The sequence below is a fragment of the Rhea americana genome, unplaced genomic scaffold, assembly GCF_003343005.1.
Source record: "Rhea americana isolate MKP2758 unplaced genomic scaffold, rheAme1 scaffold_20, whole genome shotgun sequence".
NCBI classification, from domain to species: domain Eukaryota; kingdom Metazoa; phylum Chordata; class Aves; order Rheiformes; family Rheidae; genus Rhea; species Rhea americana.
Genome location: NW_028186150.1, coordinates 221,518 through 244,669, shown reverse-complemented (window position 1 = coordinate 244,669; position 23,152 = coordinate 221,518). Strand labels below are relative to the sequence as shown.

Below are 23,152 nucleotides of genomic sequence, written 5' to 3'. Positions count from 1 at the left end.
CCTAGGCACTTAAGTTCTTTTGACTTAACCATCAGGTGAGGCTGGGCATAAAGTTTCCAGAAAAGTCTAGGATAGCTCCTACTCAGAAACAGTCAGACTCTTCCAGAAAGATCTGGCTGCATTATGTTCCAAAGCTCCATCTTGGACAAAGTTCTTGCTAAATCTTCACAATAAAACATACTTGCATCCTGTCATCCTGTTGCCGTAACAAAAGCTATTAAGTACCCTTTCCAGAAGTTATTTTTGCTGTATGTAACTTCCTAGGCTGCAATACAAAAAGTGAAGCCTGAGGCAGTATCACGTTTCAACAAGTCTCCAACATGAAGCCTTATTCATGATTTTTAACTTACGGAGAGCAACTAAGTGCAGTCTGAAAATCACAAGCTTTGTCTGCGTGTTTGCATTAAAAAGGTATTTTTCAGAATTAACTTAAAGCCAAAGTTTGATCAACAGTTGCATTGCTTTGTGTTCAGCAAAATCTGACTGATTTCAAGACCGTGCCAACTGAGTAAAATGGAATTCCCCTTAAAATAAGAACTGAAAAATCATCTTCATCTAGACGATTTTCTGGCTCTCTGTATGACTGAATTCTAGACTACTTACCGAAGCGCACATAAACCGAGCACTCAGTAGTAGGTGACTTAGGCCTCTCAAAAAAGCCCCAAATCAGCCAGCCCAGTCTCACAGGCCCTCGCTGCTCGCAGCCCCCAGCGGGGCGCACTCCCCCAGGCAGGGGCCCGAGCCTGGCTCTGAGCGGTGCAAGCCCTCCCCTCATCCCGAGCCCCGTGCTGCCCCAAGCACCCCGGCCGGAGCGCGGCCGAGCTCAAGCGGCACCGGCGGGGCAGCAGCACTGCTCGCCGGCACACGTGGGGCCCTTCGCGGCCGCGGAGTCACCACCCCAGCACCCTGCGCCCGCCGAGTAACGGCCCTCCCTGCTCTCGCGGCCCCGGAGTAACGGCCCTTCCCGCCCCCGCCTCGCGGCCGCGACTCTCGCGAGATCACCTCCCCTCCCGGCATCCATTTCGCGGCCGAAGCGACGGTGGGGGTGGGGGGGAGGCGGCTCTGAGGGAAGATGAAGGCGGCGGCCATGTTGGGAGTTTCAGGGTGCTTTTGGTGTTGCTTGTGCTGAGGGAGTCTGCGCGGGGAGAGCTGCTGCTGGGGGGATCGGCGGAAGGTCGGGCCCGACCCGAGAGGAGGAGAGCGCCTGCTGCGTTTTCGAGCCGGGCTCGGTTAGTCGCCTGTGGCCGGCTCCAGGAGCGCTCGGCAGGGGAGGAGGGGGTCCCTGGCCGAGGAGCCAGCACCATGAGTGGGGGGACGCCCTACATCGGGAGCAAGATCAGCCTCATCTCCAAGGCCGAGATCCGCTATGAAGGGATCTTGTACACCATCGACACGGAAAACTCCACCGTGGCGCTGGCTAAGGGTAAGGACCTTAGATAGAGGCCCGTGGCCCTAGCAGCCCAGCTGCGCCTCGCCGAGGGCGGCGGAGGGTGGTGGCGCAGCGCCGCTCGCGGCTGCGGAGGCAGCGCTGCGGCCCGTCCGGGACCGAGCAGGAGCCCGAAGCCGTGGCCAGCCCTCTGTGCTGCTGCGGGCCTGGCTGTGGGGGAGGCCTCCAGGCTGCGAAGGCCCCGAAGGCGCGACGAGGGGGCCGGGCTGAGGCCGGGGGCAGCCGGCGCAGTGCCGGCCGGAGGCACGTCCGGCAGCCCTCCTGCCCGGCGGGGCTGCTGGGCGGTGGGCACCCGTGGCGCTTCGCGGCGGAGGCGGGACGAACAGGGGGCCGGGAGCGGTGGCCCGAGCTCCCGCGGGGGGCCCGGGAGGCGCCGAGGGCCGCGGATGGACTGTCGTCGTGAGAAAGAGCCGGGAGCATTACTTGGGGCCGGGAGGAGCGGGACTTGTGCAGAAAGGAGTCCTGAACAGAGTAAAAGTGTGACGAACTCAGCTGTGGGACTGTTATGGAGGAAGAACGTAAGGGAAAGTGAGAGGAGGAGACAGGAAAGAGGATTCGTTTGTATCGTAGTAATTCCAGGTGTAGAGGTCGTAAATGGTACTGGGCTGCGTACCAGTACTGCGTCCGCGGTAGGAGACAGCCGAGATCTTCTAAAGGAGAGCCTGCGAGTGCAAGGCTATCAACAAAGAAGACTATGAGCTATTCATTTTTGAAGTAGATACCTGGTGTTGTATAAATCAAATTTGGGGACAAACCTGGGCGTGAGAGTGTATTGGCCAAAAGAATGTGCTTGTCAGAAAGTTAGGAGGATATATTCATAGAGCAAGATAGTCTGAGACTGGGGAGTAAAAAGAGACGATGTTTGAAACGGATATCTGGAGGACTACTGTTTCTTGCACATGATAATGCACTCTAAGCACAAGTATGTTAACTGTAGCAGTGAATGTGTAATATTCTGGTCAAAAATGAAGTCAGAATTTTTAATATATTCTTTCTAATCGACTCTGCAAAAACTCGATTGTATTTTGATTTATAGACCTTGACTCTGTAAAGTGTTGCTACATAATATAAATGTATATATAAAATCAGAGAGAGCTAAATTCAGATGTTAGGTAAGAAGAAAAAATGTTTCCTAAGTAAATTAAATAATAGGACTGAGAATATTCTAAACTTTTTTTTTTTTTTTTTTTTTTAATGGTAGACTTAGCTTTTAAGCCAGTGAAGAATAGCATAATGAGAATCTTATGTTTTACATAGTGGTGTATTTAATAATAGTTGATCTGTTGAGTTGATGTAGTGTGTAGCAGTTTGCTTTTATCTGTGATTGGTCTTTGGGGAAACTCCTGTTTGTTTCCCTGTCACCTTAAGCCCCTCATACATATATGTGCATGTTAYTATTTAAGAAATTGCTTTGTTCTGTAAGTTGTTATGCTTACGTTTTGAAACGGATGCTTTGCTTTTGTAGCAGGTTTGGTCCCAAGCTTGCATAAGCCATTTACAGAATGTTTAACTTTCATGGTGTGATCTTACTTATTTCTAAATTTGTTTTTAGGTTAAATTGCTGTGTCAGAATTGATACATCCACTTAAAGTGGACAGCTGGTATTTCTTTATATGAGAAAAACATTTATTTTTATCATAGTGCTTATCTTTAGGAACTTCAGTTGCATGTTAAGATTATTAAGTTTTCATACGAAACCAGTTACAAGAATCCCATCCTTGAGGAGCGTGTAATAGTCTTACTCTAATTTTGACAGATTTAGTACTGACCAAGCCAGTCATGCATGCCTTCTCAGGACTGGTTAAGTCATACTGTTGCATACTTTTCAAAATACAGATATTTAAGACATATCAAACTACAATTATGAATCTGAACTGCTCTACTCTAATAACTCTCATTCAAAATGCAAATTTATTTTTTTGTTTATAGGCTTTATTTTTATGTATAGGTTAATTTTTATGTAAATGTGAATTTAAAACTTGCCTGAATTAGCTCAAGAATGTATGTTTTGTAATATACTGTCATGATTCAGAAAAGAAATAAACAAGCATTTGCAGGCCTGGAACCAAAAATCTTGATGTTAGAAAAGCCAACAAAAATGATCTACTACTTCCATTTTGCTCCACTCTATAGATGACTTTGTGTCACTTACCTGGATTCAGTGGAAGTCGATTTATCGTTGTTCATTTCCTAACTGAAGTCATTGAAATTATTTAATTATTTGTGAGGTAAATACAAAAGTAGAGGCAGACTCTGTCATTGAAAGATTTTATTTATTTATATATATATATATACACACACATATATATACACACACATATATATACACACACACACACAGAGCATTTGGGACCAAAAAAAAGAAATCTTAAGTTTCAAATTAAATTAACTTTTACTTATTTTAGTTGAAACTTATATTTTGTTTTCCCATCAGTAAGTCCAGTAAGTTTCAGAACAGACTATTTCCAAGCCAAAGTCAGAAAAAGATAAACTTTTCTTGCTGTAAAATGATTGCAGCTGTACCTGGACCAGTATAAGCATAATTATGACTTGAACTTGCACACAGTGGCATTAAAAAGTAGATGCAGTCTTTAATGCTAATAACTTGCAATGTCTTTTTATTTGAAGGCATTCATTTATGGGGATGTTTTTTTTAATGTAGGTAAGCTTTGCAAGAACAGCCGTATTGAGTCAGAAAAGGCTTTGTTCCATGTCAACAGTAGTGAATTCTTAGGGATGTAAGTATAAGAAACAGAATGTTAGAGACTGCCCCTCTGGTGCGATGATGCATCAGTTTTCACTTACAGCTTTTGGGGGCTTTATGTGTGGAGCTGCATTTGGGCCATTATGCTTGATAGATATTAATGTTTTCATGAATTTGTTTTAATGAGTGGTTTAATTTCTGGATTTTTTGATCATCTGTGATAGTATTTTCCTTAATCTGGTGATACATGCAGGAGAGAAATATTCCCTTTCTTGCAGACACTTAAATTATCTTAATTGGGTGAAAGACTAAGAAATGAGGATGAAACAAAGTTAAGTTCTTGTGAAGACCTTAGCACTTCCTATAATTGAGGATTAGGAGCAGCAGAGGGAAGCAGTAACCTTTAAGGTTTTATGAAGTTATTTTTCAGGGTCAGTTAAGTGACATGCACCTTCCATGCTGCCCTCCATGGCTTTATGGTTAGGGCCTGTGTGCCTAATCCAACCGTGTGCAGAGTTTGTCACACCAGAACAATTTATTATGTGAAAGCTCACTCCTGGCTACTTTTCTCTTATCTCCCTATTAAGTCGCCACCACTAAAAGCAGGGAAATGCAGGCTGAATTAATTGTTCTGAAAGTAACAGTCCACTGTTAGCTGTTACCTTCCCATTAATACTTTTATCATAATATGGTGTGCAGACATCTGAGTGTGTTACAGGGAAAGAATTTTGAGATTTTTGGAGAGATTTGGCAATTAAGATTGAATTGTTCTGGTAGTGGTGGCAAATCAGGCTTCTCATGGGTGCCTTAAGAATGGGGAAAGACTGGTGTCTGCATGTGTATATGTGGTAAGTCTGATGAGATTGTGTCGGTGCTATGTGCAGAGACTTGATTGAATTGTGAATGTGCAATAATTCATGTTAAAGGGGATTAGAGTCTTCTTTTTTGCTAGTAGAATACACAGCTTGGTTTCTGATTATCACAGTATTTTTTCAGTTAACAGGTGGTTATTTCTGATAACTGATATGGAAGCTTACAATGTTTTTCTTGGGTGTTATAGTAGTATAATACAGCAATACTATATGTTATGTAGTATTATAGTAATAGTAACATTGAAGTCAGTCAAAAATCTCTACAAATATTTACTTGCATCTCTTTGCTCATATTAAATTGGTGGAACTACTTGGGCACGAAGTCACATACACAAATCCTATTAGGCTCAAAACTATAAGTTTCTTTAGCTACTTAAGTGTATGTAATTATGCAGACAAAAATATTTGCTTTTAACATATAGTTGCCTTTCTTTTTCTTTGCAAGTCACAATGCCAGCTTAGTTCATTTGAAGAAAAATGTTTAAATTAACAAGGTAGGATTAAATTGATTTACTGTAGTTCTGGTAAGTTACATGGTGATGTTATTTTTCACATGCTTATTTTCATTTCCTCTCATTCCTCAGTATTTTGCTATATATGAACCACTGCAACTTGCTCTGGAGGAAGGATGTAGTCTGAGGAAATACCCCAAGAGGCAGAATTGGACAAAGCTCTAAGACTGTTGCTGCTCAAAATACTAAGTTGCCAGAATATCAAAAAGATAATGTATTTGTGATTATGCAAAGCTATGGTAAAAGCTGTTTCTTTCTAAGCTCCTATTATACTGACTACCTTTAATATTAAGCTTTTTACTTTAATGGACTCAAAGCATGTTAAATCCTAATCCCAGTAGAGAAGGAAGAAACTGCTGAGAGAGGCATCCCTTAGCAAAATAATAAGAAATGTTCAACTCTGTTATTTAGTATCTGAAGACCTAATTGGGATAGACACTATGCCAAAACAAAGAGTAGTACTTATCTTGGAACTTAATCTAGTTAAGCCAATTTTACCTATTTTCTAAGATAAGATCCCTGCACATGCAGTTCTCGTTCCTTGCTTTAGAATGAAAAGCAGAGTCAGAGATGGGTTACCTTTGTTGCTTTTGGATGAGGGGGAAAGATTGAACTCCATTTCAGAATTTAATTCTGCAGGATAGGGATAAATAGTTGTCTTATATTGGGGAAAAGTCATTCTCTGTCTGTCTGCCTGTTTCTCTTCAGTAATTTCAGGTGGGTTGGGGGATGGAGGGAAGGAATTAGTAGCATTTTTTTGTGTATTTTGTTGCAAAACCATAGTCTATGTTGTCACTGTCTTCATCTAATTGCCTAGACAGCTGATTCTGTTGTTAATAAATTTTGATTTGTGATATTGGTAATATTTTCTTGTTAAGTTTTCGTAATTATTTTTATTGGGGGAAGAGAGAGAGAGACAAATCCTTGTTGAGTTGCAATAAAATTTCTTTACTAATTACAGGCTGTTACTTGCAGTAATGTTTTTTTTAAAAAAAATGCATCCAGTGATTGTTTATCATTAGATTAAAATGATGTTTTTCAGCTTCTTTTATTGATTAGTTTAGAATGGAGAGAGGTAATTGCTGGATGTTGAAACTGTTCCTCTTCTTTGTATCTTGTGACACTGGTATTATTACTAAAATAGCTGTTTATACAGAATAGCTCTGACTTACGGGAGAAGCACTTTCAATGTAGACTTCTATTATAGTTCATCAGTAAGGGTGAGATGTCTTCCTCTGGCTTACTACTTTTTGTGGTGTTACTGTTGCTTAGTTCCTTCACTTTAACTAGAAAGTGAAATATTTCATTAACTGAAAAGTTCGTGTATCAGCCATTTTTTGCACAATTCTGTAGACAAAATGGCTACTAGAGCCACTGTTTCAGCATAGTGGGATAGAGACGCAAGCTAGAGATACAAGGTCAACTTTGATTGCATTTAGCAAGACAACAGAACAGGTCAAATAATACAATGAAAGGCCAAGTTTATTTACCAACTACATAATAAGTAGCGTATAGAGTGGCCAGAGCCCAAAGTTAAATCCTTGGTCAAAATACTAAAATACAAGGACCTGATGAATAAGAAGCAACAGAAAGAACTGTGGTAATGCACATGACCAATTGATGATGATGTTTTAGTCAAAGTAACATTTAAGAATTTCCAGAAATACCCAATTAACCTTCAGATATCTCAATCTTCTTCTACAGAGGAAGAAAATGATTATGTTGTTACAAGTGTTGAAATTCATTTAATAGCATACGCCTTTTGACAGCTTTTACATGCTTTTTAGTGGTGTTCAGAATAGACTTTCTCATGGTTACGTACGAAAACTTCAAGTTAGTGATACAGATACGAACAAAATAATTGCGATCGCTTAATGCTTTTCTTCATTGCAGTATAGAGTTGATCTTTTTATCCCTGAATTCCTGAATTACGCTTCTCAAAAAGATTTGTAATACTTTACTGGTAAGTTTTTATTTATACAGTACTAGAAGAGGCAACAATGATGGAAGATGGTGCAACCTGAGAAATGACTCAGTATGGCTTTATGTAACTCTACAAGAAGCACTGCTTTTCTCGATTAATGGTTTTATAGCTGCAAATAAGTGCTTAATGATGCCTTCAAATTGTTGATACATCTTAAAATGGAGGGAGGACTAATTCTGGTAAACTAAAGCAAAAAATAGATGTTTTCTCAGCATAACCTGTAGTGCCTTGCAATGCAATAAGGGAAGTGTTTTAAGAAGGTAGAGCAAAGATGGTCGTGGAGGATTGTCAAAGCTGCTGCAGGTTGATGTTCAGTGGCATGTGATTGACATCATCTTATTCTCCATTGCTTTCAATTCATTGCTTATTTTTACTTACAAAACTTCGGCTCTTGGAGCTGTATTTTTGCTTTTTTTTTTTTTTTTATTGTTAATGGTTTTTTAGTTGTTTGGTTTTGTGTGTGTGCGTGTTTGTGTGTGTGGTATTATTCCCCCTAATTTATATTCACCTGGAGCTGGCAGTCTTAAGGCAAGAAAAAGTGTGGAGAGTAGTGAAAGTAAAACAATGTTAGGTGTATATGTTGGTAGTGATTATATGTGATACAAAGAGTAAAGCATGATAAGCTTCATTATGTAAATGTATATATGAAAACTGTTAGAATTCAGCTAAGGACGTACAAATTAATTTCGTGTGTCAGTAAGTTGCACACTATGCAGGCATACTTAAGACAACAGTTCTGTCCCAATGAGTTCACTTAATTTGATAGAGATTATACAAAACCTAAACCAGCAAGCAAAAATCATTGTGCATAGTGAAAACTGTATAGACGTATTAGAGTTCATAACTGTTGATTTAATTTTTGATTTAGACCTTGAATATATTGAAAAATGCTTTCCTTTACGTCATCTGTAATATCTTAATTTCTAATAGTATTAAGATAATTGTTTTCCTATTTTGTAAATACAGAATACGAAGTATGTAGTTTCGTGTAGTCTTATTGTGTCCAGAGATTATGTTCACGTAGCAAAAATCTGTCTTGCTGCTTCTGGTTATCCCCACGAAACAATCAAAATATTGGACCTCTGACTGATAGTATAAGTGGTGTCTCAGTAAGGAATAGGAAAGGTATAGTTGCTTGAATTTTTATGGAGATTTATAAGGTCAAATTACTTGTTTCTATCAGAGCAGTTGACAATGGCAAAGAATATGCTGCCTATTTAATGAATTTTATACTCAATAAATTTGTTCTTTTTACTTAAAAATACCAGTCTCTGCAGTATATTTGAAAGTTTTTTTTGCTGAATGTGGGGCTGTTTTTTTTTTTTCTTTTTTCTCTCTCACTTCTGCAGTTCGTTCCTTTGGTACAGAAGATAGACCAACTGATAGACCTATACCACCTCGCGATGAAGTCTTTGAATATATTATATTCCGTGGTAGTGACATTAAAGATCTAACTGTCTGTGAGCCACCAAAGCCTCAGTGTTCTTTGCCACAGGACCCTGCTATTGTTCAGGTAAGCTGAAACGTATTTTTAGATATGCTTGTTTATTGCTTAAGATGGGATCTGGCAGCATTAAGTGCTATCTAGTTGAGACTTAGTGCTAAAAATTAGAATCTTTGTTGCTGTAAAATTCACAGTGCAAAGTAAAGAATTCTGGACTTTCTAGAGTCATAAGATTTTTCTCTCTTGAATCATGTCAAAATTGAAATCTAACACTAGCACAACTAGCAAAATGAATTGGACACCAAAGCTGACAGTGTTTTTTTCTTTTTTTTCTTCTTTTTTCAACCAAAAATTAGTAAACCTTGATACCTTCTTTTGATAGATACTTGGTTTAGGTGTACAAGTATGCAAGATTTCTTGGGAAGATCAGACTTTCTATAAGTCAAATTGAGTAGATGATGAAACATCCCCGTTAGTTTTTTTTTGATATTACAGTTCAAATGTGCTCCCTGACTAGGACTTAGCATTTTATCTAGCTCTATTTTTTAAAAGAGGCAGTTATTTGAAAAGGGGATTCTTCAACATCCTTAGTTGTTGAAGAGGGAGCAGTTTACAACTTGAATCCTTCAGGCTACTTGATCTGTTACTTTGTAATAAATGGACTGACAGAGCTGATTGTTTTTGACCTCTGAAATTTGTTGGCTTGCTGATTGTGGGGTATCTTACCACTGACAGTAAGATGGAAATTCTAGGTTCAGAAGGAACTTGATCAATTTGAAGTAAGTTTGTACATTTCAAATGTTTAACTGTTTCATAAAGCAAAACTCTTAACTTCCTTATGAAGTATCCTTGCTGCCCTCTGATTCCTAAGGTGTTTTACCAAGTTTGATAAAACTGCTTCTGTGGGTGTTAGTTGAGAGCTGTGAAGTGAGATTGCTGCCAGCTCCAATACTAGTAAAACTCACCTCTCCTGCTATGTTTGGATGTTGCATTGGTCATGTGGTTTTTGAAGCTCTAGGGAAAAGATTTGACACTGTCAAATTCGCCAGCAACAGCTTACACATTCTTGACAAAAGCAAAGTCCAGTATCTGAGGTTCTAGGAAAAAGATTGCAAACTCTACCATACTGTTGTCACAAGTTAGTAACATAGAAGGGTGAAAGTGCTTTTTAAACTATATACACACGTATTATTTTTTATTTCTGCCCATTGTTCTTTTGTTAGAATGAATGTTTTGAGCTCTAATGCAGAGTAATTTGGATATTTCAACATTTTTGTGCTGTCTTTGCTCCTGAAATACATTGGTTAAACTTTTGATATTAAAAGAAATGAGTTTATGAATTAAAGTTTTCTTGTATTAGCCACAATTTTATTGTTATGTTTAGTGAAAGATTTTAGTTTCATCTATTTCTTGCCTTGCAGAACTATTTTTTGCTTTTTATGCAAACATTATATTTTACTTTCTCTCCCGCCCCTTTAGTCTTCACTAGGATCTTCAACTACATCTTCATTCCAGTCTGTGGGGTCCTATGGTCCTTTTGGCAGAATGCCTGCGTACAGTCAGTTTAGTCCAAGCCCATTAGTGGGGCAGCAGTTTGGTGCTGTTGGAGTTGGTATGTTCATTTTTATTTCATATTTTCCTATAAATGAARTTGCATGTATGTTTCTAATGGGTAATCAGTGCCTGTTATTCCTGTTTTATCCTAGGGACAGGTCCAAAGTCTTGAATCTATATCAGTCCTTTGCTAGCTCTGTAGTAGTGAGCTTTTCGTAATCTCTGTGCCTCAGATCAAAGCATCCATACAGTTGAGAACTTACCACCCTGTCTCAGAGGGCTGAACAGGAAAGGATCGTGAATATTTTAAAGTATTAGAGAAGCAGCACCTCCACAAAAGCCATATAGCTGTGCTAGGGGCAGTTGGTCAGGTGGTGTGTGCCTCAACCAAGGATTTGGATTATTCAGCAGTCTCTTTTGCCAGCACAGTTCTGCAGCTATTCATGAGTTGTTAGCTTGGCATGACGTCTGTATTTGAAGTGTTTGTGAGCTGATGAGTTAGTTGCTCCTGTTTAGTTGTATTGCAAATCTAATAATGGATGCTCTCAAAGACTTACCAACCAACTTTCCTCCATTCTGCAAAGTTCTTCGGCAAAAGAGAAGTCAGTTTACACTCCCAACACTAAAAGAACAAAATTCACACACAAAACTCTATAAGGAGTTCAGATAACAAAGAAACCAAAGAAGCAAGAACCTTATCTTAAGTTCTTCTCATTCAGCATTTAGAGATGAACTGGATAAGATCAGTGAGGCTTTTGAGGTCAGACAAGGAAATTGAGGCCTTATATGCAGTGGAAAGTTGGCAACTAGTGAGTGTCATACTGGTACAAATACAGATGTAATTTGGTATGGTAACAATGGGTATTACTTAGCTGGTGTTATTTGCAGCGATGTCTGAAATTTAAAAGCATGCAAAACACTAAACACTGAGTTTCTAAACTTGGATCTTAATTCTTTAGATTTTATTTTAGTTTTCTCTCTTTTATGATCATAAAAATGTTTAATACAGATGTAGATTTCTGTTATATTAGGAAAAAAAACAAACTAGTCTGTAGCAAAAAGTATGTTTAGTGCAATGCAGCTGATAGCTTGCAGTAATACAGAAGATGAAAGCCTCCATATTCTGGAGTGAGATGTGGTAACAGAGGAGMATTTGAAAGGAGTACTTTTATTGTGTTTTCACTTTTATTTTTTTACATAAGAATTTATATTCTTGTAATTCTTGTAACTGTTATGGCAACAGTGTTATTCCTAGAACTGAAAATACCAGCCATGTAGAATTGACCATAATTTGATATTAATGAATAAAATATGATAATAACATCTTTTAAACAAAAATGTAAAGTGGGAATATGTACTAATAGTGTTTTATTCTTACTCTGTAAGGTGGTGTCATGACCATGCTACATCAATGCTTGTGATAGTAAAGTTGACTTTTTTTTTTTTTAATAAAAGGCAGCAAGGTATTATAGTCTTACCACCTTGGTAAGAATACATACATTATATTAAATTTAAATATGTGGTGGCACAGATTATAGATAGACTTTTGTCTATTCTAGAATAACTGCCTAGTATGGTTTGACAAAAGTTTTAGTACCAATTTAAAAAAAAAAGACTACAAAAAGGTCTAAACTAGGTTTTACAACTCTATTTTCTTTCAAAGCAGGAGGTTCTTTAACATCTTTTGGAACAGACTCTTCAGGCAGTGCTAGCTTGTCCCAAAGCACTGCAGTTGGTTCTGCATTTACAACAGATGCAAGATCATTAAAAACGCAGATGTCTCAAGGTAAATCTTGTTGAATGAATCTGAGTTTTTTGAATGATTGTCTTCTCCCATTTAGGAGGTTGCCAGGAATGGTATTTTCAAATGTGAAGGCTGGAACAGGTTAAATTGAGGTTAATGTGATACCAAACAATACAATTCTGTCATGAAAAATAAGGTGTTAAGAAAATTAAGAATGAGCTGAGAGGTTTTGCATTTGTTCTTTAAATGTGTTTTCCTACATCTAGCTATGCTGCATAGGTAATTATGGTTTTAGCAACACATCCATCATCTTTAAAACATCTAGGTCAATGAATAGAACTTGCTTCAGATGAATGTTAGCAAGCAGGTGCATACGGAAGTTTCATATCTAATTTTATTGATAACATGACAAAACTTAAGATACTATATGCTGACTGAATTGTGAAGTCCTTCAGTCTACAATTTTTAGATCTTTTAACCTAAATGAGGGTGAATTGGTGGGACTTAGTAATGTATGGTTTCATAAGTAATACTGACAGCAGACCTGAATGCCTCTAGAGATCGTGACATGACAGTTAAATTGGCTCAACAGTAATAGAAACTTCATAGATAGTTTTCTGTGTAATATTGGGGGRGTGGAGGAAGCAAAAAAGATAATTCTTCGATTTGAGTAGCAAAGAGGAAAGAAACTAAATGTCAAGCAACTTCAATCTTACCTTTCTTGAAAACATGTTAAGGTTTCTCCTCAAAATCCAAAAGGCGTTATTTTCCTGGTTTTTCAGTCTTCATTGCTGTAACTAAAACAGTGTGTACTGTCACTAATTCCTTGTCATTTTAAGGGCAAAATACTTTACTAATTGCAAACATTTTTTCCCCTAAATTCCAGTTGGAATTTGTGAACAAATAAGGATGACTTTCAGTTGTATGGATTACAAAATATATATTCAAGTTTTGCTGCATTAACAAAAAAAATTACTGAGCACTTACTGTTTTCTGCTGAAAGAATAGCTTTGTTTTCTGTAGATGAAATTTAAAAATTGTATAATTTTCAGATATAATATGACACATGTTCCAGATGAACAAACATTTTTAGCCAAAAGTCTTAGTGGGGCACCTACGAGATTTTTTTGTGCTTACTTTAAATTTTTTTTCTTGTTTTTAGATCCTAGTTGTAGCTTTGGGGACTTTTTTTTTTTTTTTTTTTTTTTTTTTTTTTTTTNCAATAGGTAGAAAATTACAGGTTATTCTTTTCTTTTACTTCTTGGGGCTTGAGTCTTACCATTTTAATTTCTAGGCAGATTTAGCCTTTTGGTGTTACCTGGCTGGTTTGGCTGGCCAGCTCAGATGTCTTTGTTCTAAATAATGGTTCTGGCTCCAATCACTCATGTTATAAATTGAAGTGTATAAACAGTACTTTATGGGGAAGTTTTCACAACTCTTTCACCTGCATTATGCCTAGCACTAGCCATCACTGTTCATTATTTTGTAGAGTGATCATACAACTGTGCTACGTGAAATGAAGTTTCAGTATGATAACTGTATTTCTGTTGTTGGGAACAACACTTTCCACTTGGCATTTCAGGAAGGCAGAAAGAGTATTTGTACCTCCTGTCAATCAAAAAACATAATTCCACAGCTGAGTGCTCGTCATAGATAGGTTGGTAGGGATTAATTGTCCTACCCATTTTTTTCTTTTAGACTGGGGGAAGGGGAATTGCTAAATATCCTTCATTCTGGATTAGTGGATCTGAGGGTGCAGAAATATTTATTTCCTCTTTGGACACAGCTGTCTTGACTGGTAAGGCAGATAACCCTGTCAGTCTAGATTGGTTGAGACTAATAATTCAAATTTGTAGATGAGAAATAATCTTTAGGGGGTTTTGTGTGCTTGTTTTTTGTTTAGGTCGTTCAAGCCCTCAGATCGATCATTTGAGAAGGAGCCCCACAATGGAACAAGCAGTACAAACAGCTTCAGCCCACTTACCTACTCCAGCACCTGTTGGGAGAAGGAGTCCTATATCAGCTAGACCTTTGGTGTCTGCTAGCCAAAAATCGTTAGAGAATCAGGAGCACAGACGAGGTATATTAGTTAACTTTCATGTTTGATTTGGGGGATTTTTTTTTCTTTTTCTTTTTTACCTCCATACAGAGTTGTTTAGCTCTGTGTTAAGGGTGATGTGCAGGAATCTTCCTGCTGTCTGCTACTAGCAGACTACCTAACGGAGACCTGGATTTTAACTTCCCTCTTCCCTCCCCTTCTTTCTTTCCTCCCTTTCCCTCCCCTTCTTTCTCTCCTCCCTTTTCCCCCTCTTTTCTTTTAACTTTCATAGCCTTGGATTGTTTGGGCATCTGAACTATATAGCTAAATACTAAGTGTGATAGAAAATACCTAATTGGATAAACAAATCATCTTTTTATTTCCAACTTTAGCTGAAGCACACAAGGTTTCAAGATCAGAAAATGAACTCAGAAATGAAAACAAACGGCAAATTGGTAATTCTTGTTTTGAGAAATAGTTACTGTTTTCAGACATCTAGTTTCAGACTTTATTGAAGTCTGCTAACGTACAGTATTGTATATAGTTTACAAAGCAGTAGAACTTTCTTTCTAATGTTAAGAAATTTTAGTCAAGAAAACTTGCAGTTCGAATTATGATAACACAGAACACAATACTTTTGCAGAATTGCTTCTAGTGGGTAATGATTATTTTGCATTGGGTCAGAATAACACAAGCACAGAAGGTCAGCGTTAAACTGGTGGTTTTACTGTTTCGAATCACTGCAAGTGATTGGAACAAAAATAAAAGAGCAAGCAATATTAATGGATGTATACACACAGTAGTATGCAGTAAAACTTGATGTCTTTTTACAGAAATACTTGACTGAAAAGCCAATAACATTTTAACTGTTATCTGGAAAGTTTTTAATGACTTTCTAGAAAGCCCTTTTGCTTACTAAAGGATAGTACCTGATATTAGTGTATTTCATGTTTTATGCGCTTGCTGTGTTTATTGCAAGTGTGTTTACGAGTTATGAACTGCTCCAACAGGACTTTTAACAACAGAAATGCAGGAAGAGGATGCATGAAGTCTCAGCATGTTACCTGAGGAATTAAAAAGAATTTTTTTTTTCAATTTTCAGTTCCAAGTGGACCTTCAGCACGGAGAGGCCGTGGAGGTCACCGAGGGGGCCGTGGAAGATTTGGTATTAGAAGGGATGGTCCAATGAAGTTTGAGAAAGACTTTGACTTCGAAAGTGCAAATGCGCAGTTCAACAAGGAGGAAATTGATAGAGAATTTCATAATAAACTTAAATTAAAAGGTACATTAATTTTTGATTTATATCTGAGCATGGGGGAAAAACAGCAATGTAAATATTAATGCTTGTAGAAGAAGCTTTTAAATGGCTTGTCCTACTAAATCTTGTTAGCATTTATGGGAAAAAATCAATGTACAAGGAAACTGGTATCRTTATTTAATTTATTAAATACTTGGATCAATATTTAAGTTTAGGTTTTGAAAGAATTCTAACTAGCAAGTATTGCATATCATGCTGTAGCAAGTCTGTAGGTTAAAAATGTGTATTTCTTAAGCAGAAGTCCCAATAGCAAATGGATTTTCCTTTACTGCATCTCTTCCAGAAATCATTTCAGAAAATACATCTTTATGTTCTCAGTTGCTCAGTAGACCAAAAATAGTCATAAAAAATTTTCTTTGGGATCAGAACTTTTTGGAGCATGCATGAGGGTTTCAGTCTATAAAATCTGGTATTTTTTTCCCCTTTTCCAGAGAAACATGAGAGTAGTTCAGATCCATACTGTCAGGACTTCTGTTTTCTAGCAGGCTTCTGTTTTATTACCTCACTGTCTTGTGATCAGCCACTTGTTCATTACTTTGCTGCTACTGTTTCTGGACAAAATTGCTACAGGATAAAAGAGAAGGTTCCCTATATGAGGAATTGATTGGCTAAAAACTAGCAAAGGGTAGGAATAAATGGTCAGATTATAGTGTAGAGAAAAGCCACAAGTAGACTCCCATAGAGTTTATTCTCCTGATACTCACCTCTTTTCTGGATTATTTTAAAATAATGAATAGAACATTTGTTGTTGATGCTAAATTATTCAGAATAGTCAAGAGGAAAGCTAACAAYAGAGAATTATAGAGAGACCTCATGATACAAAGTGGATGGTAAATTCATGGTTTGGTTTTCTATTTTTTTTCTCTCTTTAAGAGTAGTTAATTGTAAACTTACACATGTTGTGGAGTGGATGAGAGAGAAATCCAAAGTTTGCACATGGCATTATGAGATTTGAGCTATGAACATTGAGAAATGAGACTTTAAAATCATGATAGGTGGTTCTGTGGAACCATCGGCTTGTTTGTCAATACCAATAAAAAGACTGAATTTCAATCACAACAAGAGATCTTAAGTTATTATTGGGAAGTAAGTGTGGCATGACTTCTTGGATGTTGACCTTCTGTCTCAAAAGGGAAACAACAGTGACTGAAAATGCAGAGTAACAGGGATGGGCAAAACCATGGAATCACTTTTGCATGAGGAATGATAGAGTGAGGCTTTTGAGCTTAGAAAAGAGACAGCTAAGAGTTACAAAATAGACAGCTATCATATCCATTCTACCTTAACCTGCAAAGAATATAGAGGATGTCACACCTCCAGACAGCTGCAGCAAAACATCCTAATTTGCAAGTCAGATAATCTGACACTCATGTTCAACTTCAGGAGATTGCTTTGTATTGAAAACGTTCAATATATTTTACTTTGTGTGCTTGTGTCTTAGGACAATTCACATTGGTATTTAGTTTAGTCTCACAGTCTAGATTTCTGTTTATTTTTATTTTATAGAAGATAAACTTGAGAAACCAGAGAAGCCTGTGAATGGAGAAGACAAAGGTGATTCAGGTGTTGATACCCAGAATAGTGAAGGGAATGCAGATGAGGAAGATCCACTTGGACCTAATTGCTACTATGACAAAACCAAATCCTTCTTTGATAACATCTCCTGTGATGACAATAGGTATGGCTCATAGTGGGAAGCCACTTAAGCAGCGTAATGCATGTTTTTGACGTAATGTAGTGTCAGCAGTACTCACAACTAACTCTGGATGGAACAGGCATAAAAATTAAATCCATATGAAGTGGACAAAAAAAATTTTGGAGTGTAATACATTGAGAGCAAAAAGTTTTAAATGTTTRGAAACATGCTTCTAGAATTTAATGCACATATTGCAGAATCTTCTTTCCAGTTTGTTGGTGTTGTGCTGCAGAATTACCACTTTAAGTTAAATCAGTCACACAAGTGCTTTGATAATGGTTTCTAAGTAGATTACRTAACTCTGGCCAACAGTATTGTCTGAATGGGAAGACAGCATTTCAGGAAAATCAAAGCTTATCTCTCGCTGTTTCCTTTATTATGAAAGATTATGTGAATGGCTGACATAGTTTGAGATTATAGATGGCCTTTTTTCTTTTATGTAACTGGTAGTTTAAAAAAGATTAACATCTGTAACTGCAAACACCTGGTTTTGTGTTTGAAATTGCCAAGAACAGGGGTTTTGGTTTTGCTTTTCATTTTATAATGATATGTGCAGAGGATACAGGATATAGAACACTTACCACATTATCAATATATAATAAATATATATTAACATATATACACCTTCTTATTTTTATTTTTTTGAGTCAAATGAATTGTGGTGGACATCCAGATGCTTGCAGAAGGCATAATTTGCAATTTATAATTTCATTTTCTTTCTAGTGATTCTAACTAAGCCAAGCAATCTTCCCTTTAGAATGTTTCAAAATAAATAATCCTTGTTCCTTTTGTGTGGCAGAGAACGGAGACCAACCTGGGCTGAAGAGAGAAGATTAAATGCAGAGACCTTTGGAATACCACTGCGTCCTAATCGTGGCCGTGGAGGCTACCGAGGCAGAGGGGGGATTGGCTTCCGAGGTGGAAGAGGGCGAGCAGGTGGAAGAGGTGGCTTCACTGCCCCCCGAGGATTTCGTGGTGGATTCAGAGGAGGTCGTGGAGGCAGGGAGTTTGCTGACTTTGAATATAGGGTAAAATATATTTAATCTCTGTTATGAAAATGGTGATTATTCTTAAATAGATCACCATTGAAGAACGAATGACTTGAGCCACTACCCTTCGAAACTAGTGGTAAAACTCTTGCTTTCGGATTTGATGTTGTACTACTGAGAATAAGAATTTCTTGAGTAATATTTTGGAGATACTCTGGACTACTTCATTGAAGGGCCATTAATGCTAAAAATTTGGTTAACATAGCAACATTTCACTTTCAACAGCAACCAAAACTGCAAACTAACTTTATTCAGAGACCCATAATATTTGTTGTGTAGCTCTATTTAAAGAAAAAAGTAAAACATCTACATAAAGAATTCGAGTGTTAGAAATATTTTTCTAAGCAGAATTCTAAAATGTAAAGGCTCGGGGCAGGGGGGATTGAAGTCAAGGAACCTTTGACTTCTTTGGGAATGATTTGGCACAAAAGTGAGCTGGCCTRTATACTTGTCAGTTCCCATATAACTCCTAAAAATAGAATAACTGCAGTTTCTGATGCATAGAGATGACCTTTTGCAAAAAGGCAGGTCAAAAAAATGTCATTTATGAGTTGTTTAAGTTCCTATTAAATATTTTTTTGTTGTTTTTTAAGCTATACCTTAACATAATCATGTAAAATAGCTGTTAGGAAAGCTAAGGTAGAATTGACTCTTTCAGACAATCAAATGTTTTGTTGTTGTTGTCTGTTTTTTTTTTAAAAAAAGAGAGAGGTGGAGCATTCTTGGAAAGAAAGGATTTTTGCCTACACAGTTGTGAGAGTGTTCTTAAAAAATCATATGCTATTATTTTGTTTGAATTAAATACGAATGAAGTTTAAAGTTTCTTCAGGCTTTAGGCACAAGACACTGTGTAAGTCTGCTAACTGAAATAACCCAATATAAAAACTTTTTTTAATAATCGAATAAGCATTAAAAAAGAATAATTTGTTCTGCAAGAGTTATGATGGCTAAAAAGCAGAATTCTTATTTAGAAGATACTAACACAGTTTGGCTTTGCAACATTATAAAGATACCCATTCTTCTGTTCCTTGTTGATGGTCATGACTCCTCTTGCTACCGGCAATTCAAAGAAAGGACTGGCTGGTCGTCATCCCAGCTAGTAAAGTGCTATTTAGTGCTAGCAGTATGTTAGGTTCACTTCCTTTCTTCTCTTAGAAACAACACAAATAAATTCTCCTTTTTTATGAAAGCTAATTGGCAAATGATTTATATAAATCAGCAGCACTCCATTGTTTGCAAAACTAAAATCTTTTTATAATTTTAGTGTAAGCCATTTTTCTTGGCACTAAGTCTGTATCTTCAGCCCAAACATTAGTTTATTAAGTGACAGAAATGATCCTGGTGCAATGTTCAGAATCATTAATAATTGCCTGAATCAATGCACGTAAATACAGGCTTTTACAATTCTGACCCAGACATTAAAACTTCTTCTGGTAGTGTACACTGTGAGCAGTTACTGATTTACACAGCAGAAGGTCTTTGTTTCCTGGTTGGGGATTAAATTGTTCAAATAAAAAACATTTTTTATCACAGTAGATTTCTCACTGTTCCTAAATCACTCASTCATTTGTTGGTAAGAATTAGTTCTGTAACTTTAATTAAAGTTTCTTGACAGCTGAGCATGCTTCAACAAGTATTAGCATTGACTTGAAACTAAAGGAGTTGAAGATCCAAGATTTTAATTTATGTATGAAAGTGATTCACAGTCTTCCAGATGACTGGACTGTTTGTGCCATGCTTCCAGACTAACTTCCTTAGTGTGTGCCAGACTGAGCATATTTTGACCAGAAGCTAACTCTTCTGGTTAGCTCTTTTCTGCTTTTAGTAGATCAGAATTACCTATCACAATTCACCTGTTCCCAGTGCTGTTACCCAAATTAATTTATTTTTTGTGTTTTGCAAAATGAATTGTAACATTCTACTGTTGTTCCCTCTAGAAAGACAACAAAGTTGCTGCATAGTCTGCAAGAAACCTGAAACCGGGTGAACGCCTAGATCTTCTTGATCCAGAGAATTAGTTTCAGTCTCTGCAAAGAATGAAGTTAATTTGCTGTATACTTGTCACCAGCACTGGGATTTAACTATTTAATTTCAAAGGGGTGTAATGCAGTTACTTTTTGAAAAATGGCCATCTTTGAAAACAGTGAGCATTAAATATATTTGAGACAGAAGGATAAGTAATTTCTTATGTATAGTTAATTATAAAGCAGTACTTCGATGGAGTTTAAGTATTTTTTCATCACTGAAAGGATTTTTCTTATTACTAAACTGTATTTGATAATTGCTTCGAATTGTAAGGACAATTGTATGCAGAAGGCCGTCGATACTGTGAGTGTTTTTGATCCACTGAAGGTTGTTTTTTGGAAATCCTGTAATATCCCTTTTGAGATAGTTGTACTTTATCAACTAGGGTGCTGGACAGTAGAAAACTTGCTTTGTCAGTCAAATATGTACACACAATAAATACTGTTTCTTAGGCAAAGGAAACTTTTTATATAGTTGTAAAATTCCATTATATCCCATTGCCAAAGAAACATTACAAACTTTGTATAGCTGTATAAAAAGCAACTAATTTTTTAAAGAATAAACATTTTTAAGTCGGCAAACATACTGTGTTATTGCAAAAGTTGATATGCTGAAGAACACTGAATTAGTTGTTTTTCTTCCTTTTTTCTCCTTTAGCAGCTTTTCAGGCTTAAATGTTTGATTTTATATTTGGACTATAATGATGATTTTCAAATGTTCTTCCATTATACAAAACTGGATACATTCTTTACTTCTCTTGCAAGAATTTGATTTTTGTAGTTTCTGGCATATCACAGGATTTGACCAAATTAAGGAGATATTTTCGAATAAGGACAAAATAAAATTTTCATATGTCAAAATTTGCAATTTTACTTTAGTAATAAATATTACTTTTTTTTTAATAAGATGGACCAGGCAGATAAGATGATTCTCTTGGAATGCCTGGGACAGAAGTATGTCTCCATTTGTCAATTCTTGAAATGTTAACTTTGTTGTAATACCTGTAGACATAAGCAAATTAAAAAAAAAGATTCTTAGTGTTTTGAAGTTGTTTGCATTTTGATAGACCATAGCTTGGAGACATAAAAACCCTGCTTCAAAGACCGTGAATCCACAAGTGACATGGTATGGACTTTTTTGCCAATTCTGAATGACTAGTTACGACTTTTTGATATGCTAAGTTACAACTGAAATAGAAATTTGGTCATTTGTGTCTGTGTATGTATATGAAGGCCACAGGAATAAAGGGATCCAAAGATTAAAACATTTTGATCTAATTTGCTGACTTCTTTTTTGTTAACTTTATCTTCAAAATGTTCAGTGGTGATAAAGATGTGGAAAACTGCACTGTTGGAAAATTGAAATATTTAAAAGTGGTTGATAGAATCTTAATTTTATAACTTTTTGTATAGCACTACAAGGAAGTATTTTGTAATTGGTTTCCTTATTAAGGTCAAGTATTTGGCAACTGTAGAAGTTAGATAATACTGTTTAGTAATGTTTTTTTGCATGTTAACAACAATGCCTTTTGGGATCCGCAAATCATGATTCTGAACAACTTCAGAGGTTTTTGAACATAAAGGCAAGTGCTGTACTGTTGCAATAACTATGTATACTGTATGAGGTGTCCCAGGCTTATTTAAACACAATGAATTGTAAATACCAATGATACATGCTGTGAAGGTATGAATATAAGTCTTTCTCCCCCCCCCCCCCAGTACCTTGGGTTACTAAGTGGGGTGCTCTGTACCCAGGAATTAGCAGCATGGCATACCTTCAGTGTACCTTGCTCTACGAAAGTGAGGCGTTTTTTATTTTAAAGCAGAATAAACTGTTCAATAAAATCAGTCTTTTGAAAGTTATTTCTTGTAATGGTAGTATTCTGGTATTGGGAACGCTGCTAGGAACAGCCTAACCTGTTTTTCTGCTAAAGCTGTTTTCGGTAACAAAGCTCTATAGAACAAAGTAATTGAAGTAAAGAAAGGCCTTTACGCAGAGATTGATYTGGCTGAGTGCAGTTTTCCAGTCGATCCCTTTTGTGCTTTGTAGGGTTACTTCCTCTGTGGACTGAGGCAGAGAGGGAGTTAGTGTCTTACTCTCCTGGAAATAATTTCAGAATTAGGGCATAAATTGCATAGCAGTAGTTGAAACGTACCGAGGAACATGCAAGGAGGGGAAGAGTAAAGCTCGGGAGTGAGTGGCCCAAGTACCTTAGCGGTGTTTGGGGTTTTATTTGTTTAAGGAGGAGAAACACGCTTCCCTGTGGCTGAGGGGAATGACTTSATGCTGAGAGGAGGAAACTCCCCGCGGCGTTGCAGGCCGCGCGCCGCCCTCCTCCGGGGCCCCCTAACGGCCGCGGCGGGGCTCGCGCGCGTGACGCCGCGCGTGACGGCCGTTCGCGGCGCGGGAGCCAATGGGAGCGCGCGGCGGCGGGACAGCCGGCTCCCGGCGGCCCTTGCGCGGGGCGGCGGCGGCATGTCGGGGCGCTCGGGACGGGCGGTGACGGCGCTGCTCTGCCCTAGCTGCTGGAGGAGAACGACCAGCTGATCCGGTGCATCGTGGAGTACCAGAGCAAGGGCCGGGCCACCGACTGCGTGCAGTAAGTCCGCGCCCCGCCGGCGGCTCCGGGCGGCCGCGGGCCCTCGGGGGGGTGGCGGCGGCCCTGCAGCTTCGGGAGAGCTTTCAGCCCGGTCTCTAACGAGAGCGAGCGCGTAGTTGCTCCGCCCGGAGCTTTCCTCGGCCGGAACTACTTTTTTTTTTTTTTT

At 37.8% G+C, this 23,152-nt stretch overlaps 2 protein-coding genes across 4 annotated transcripts in view; both read left to right on the top strand.

Moving 5' to 3' along the window:
* The first annotated feature begins 1,038 nt into the window (after positions 1–1,038).
* Positions 1,039–22,249, top strand: LSM14A (LSM14A mRNA processing body assembly factor). 3 transcript variants are annotated; one of them, XM_085303746.1, is made up of 10 exons: positions 1,039–1,423; positions 8,869–9,032; positions 10,443–10,575; positions 12,184–12,303; positions 14,165–14,341; positions 14,692–14,754; positions 15,402–15,581; positions 17,124–17,295; positions 18,113–18,341; positions 20,300–22,249. In XM_085303746.1, the coding sequence occupies exons 1-10, from the start codon at positions 1,303–1,305 to the stop codon at positions 20,321–20,323; spliced, it is 1,383 nt and encodes a 460-aa protein (XP_085159872.1). In that variant the 5' UTR covers positions 1,039–1,302; the 3' UTR covers positions 20,324–22,249. The 3 variants fall into 3 exon arrangements, with proteins under 3 accessions (XP_085159872.1, XP_085159871.1, XP_085159873.1); XM_085303745.1 differs by having other exon boundaries at positions 12,181–12,303; XM_085303747.1 differs by lacking the exon at positions 1,039–1,423 and adding an exon at positions 5,631–5,774 and having other exon boundaries at positions 12,181–12,303.
* SS18L2 (SS18 like 2) overlaps positions 22,053–23,152 on the top strand; it is a 2,777-nt gene continuing 1,677 nt past the window's right edge. Inside the window, exons 1-2 of the mRNA XM_085303727.1 lie at positions 22,053–22,070; positions 22,910–22,986. Coding sequence (XP_085159853.1) covers positions 22,053–22,070; positions 22,910–22,986 — 95 coding nt within the window. The remainder of the gene's footprint in view (positions 22,071–22,909; positions 22,987–23,152) is intronic.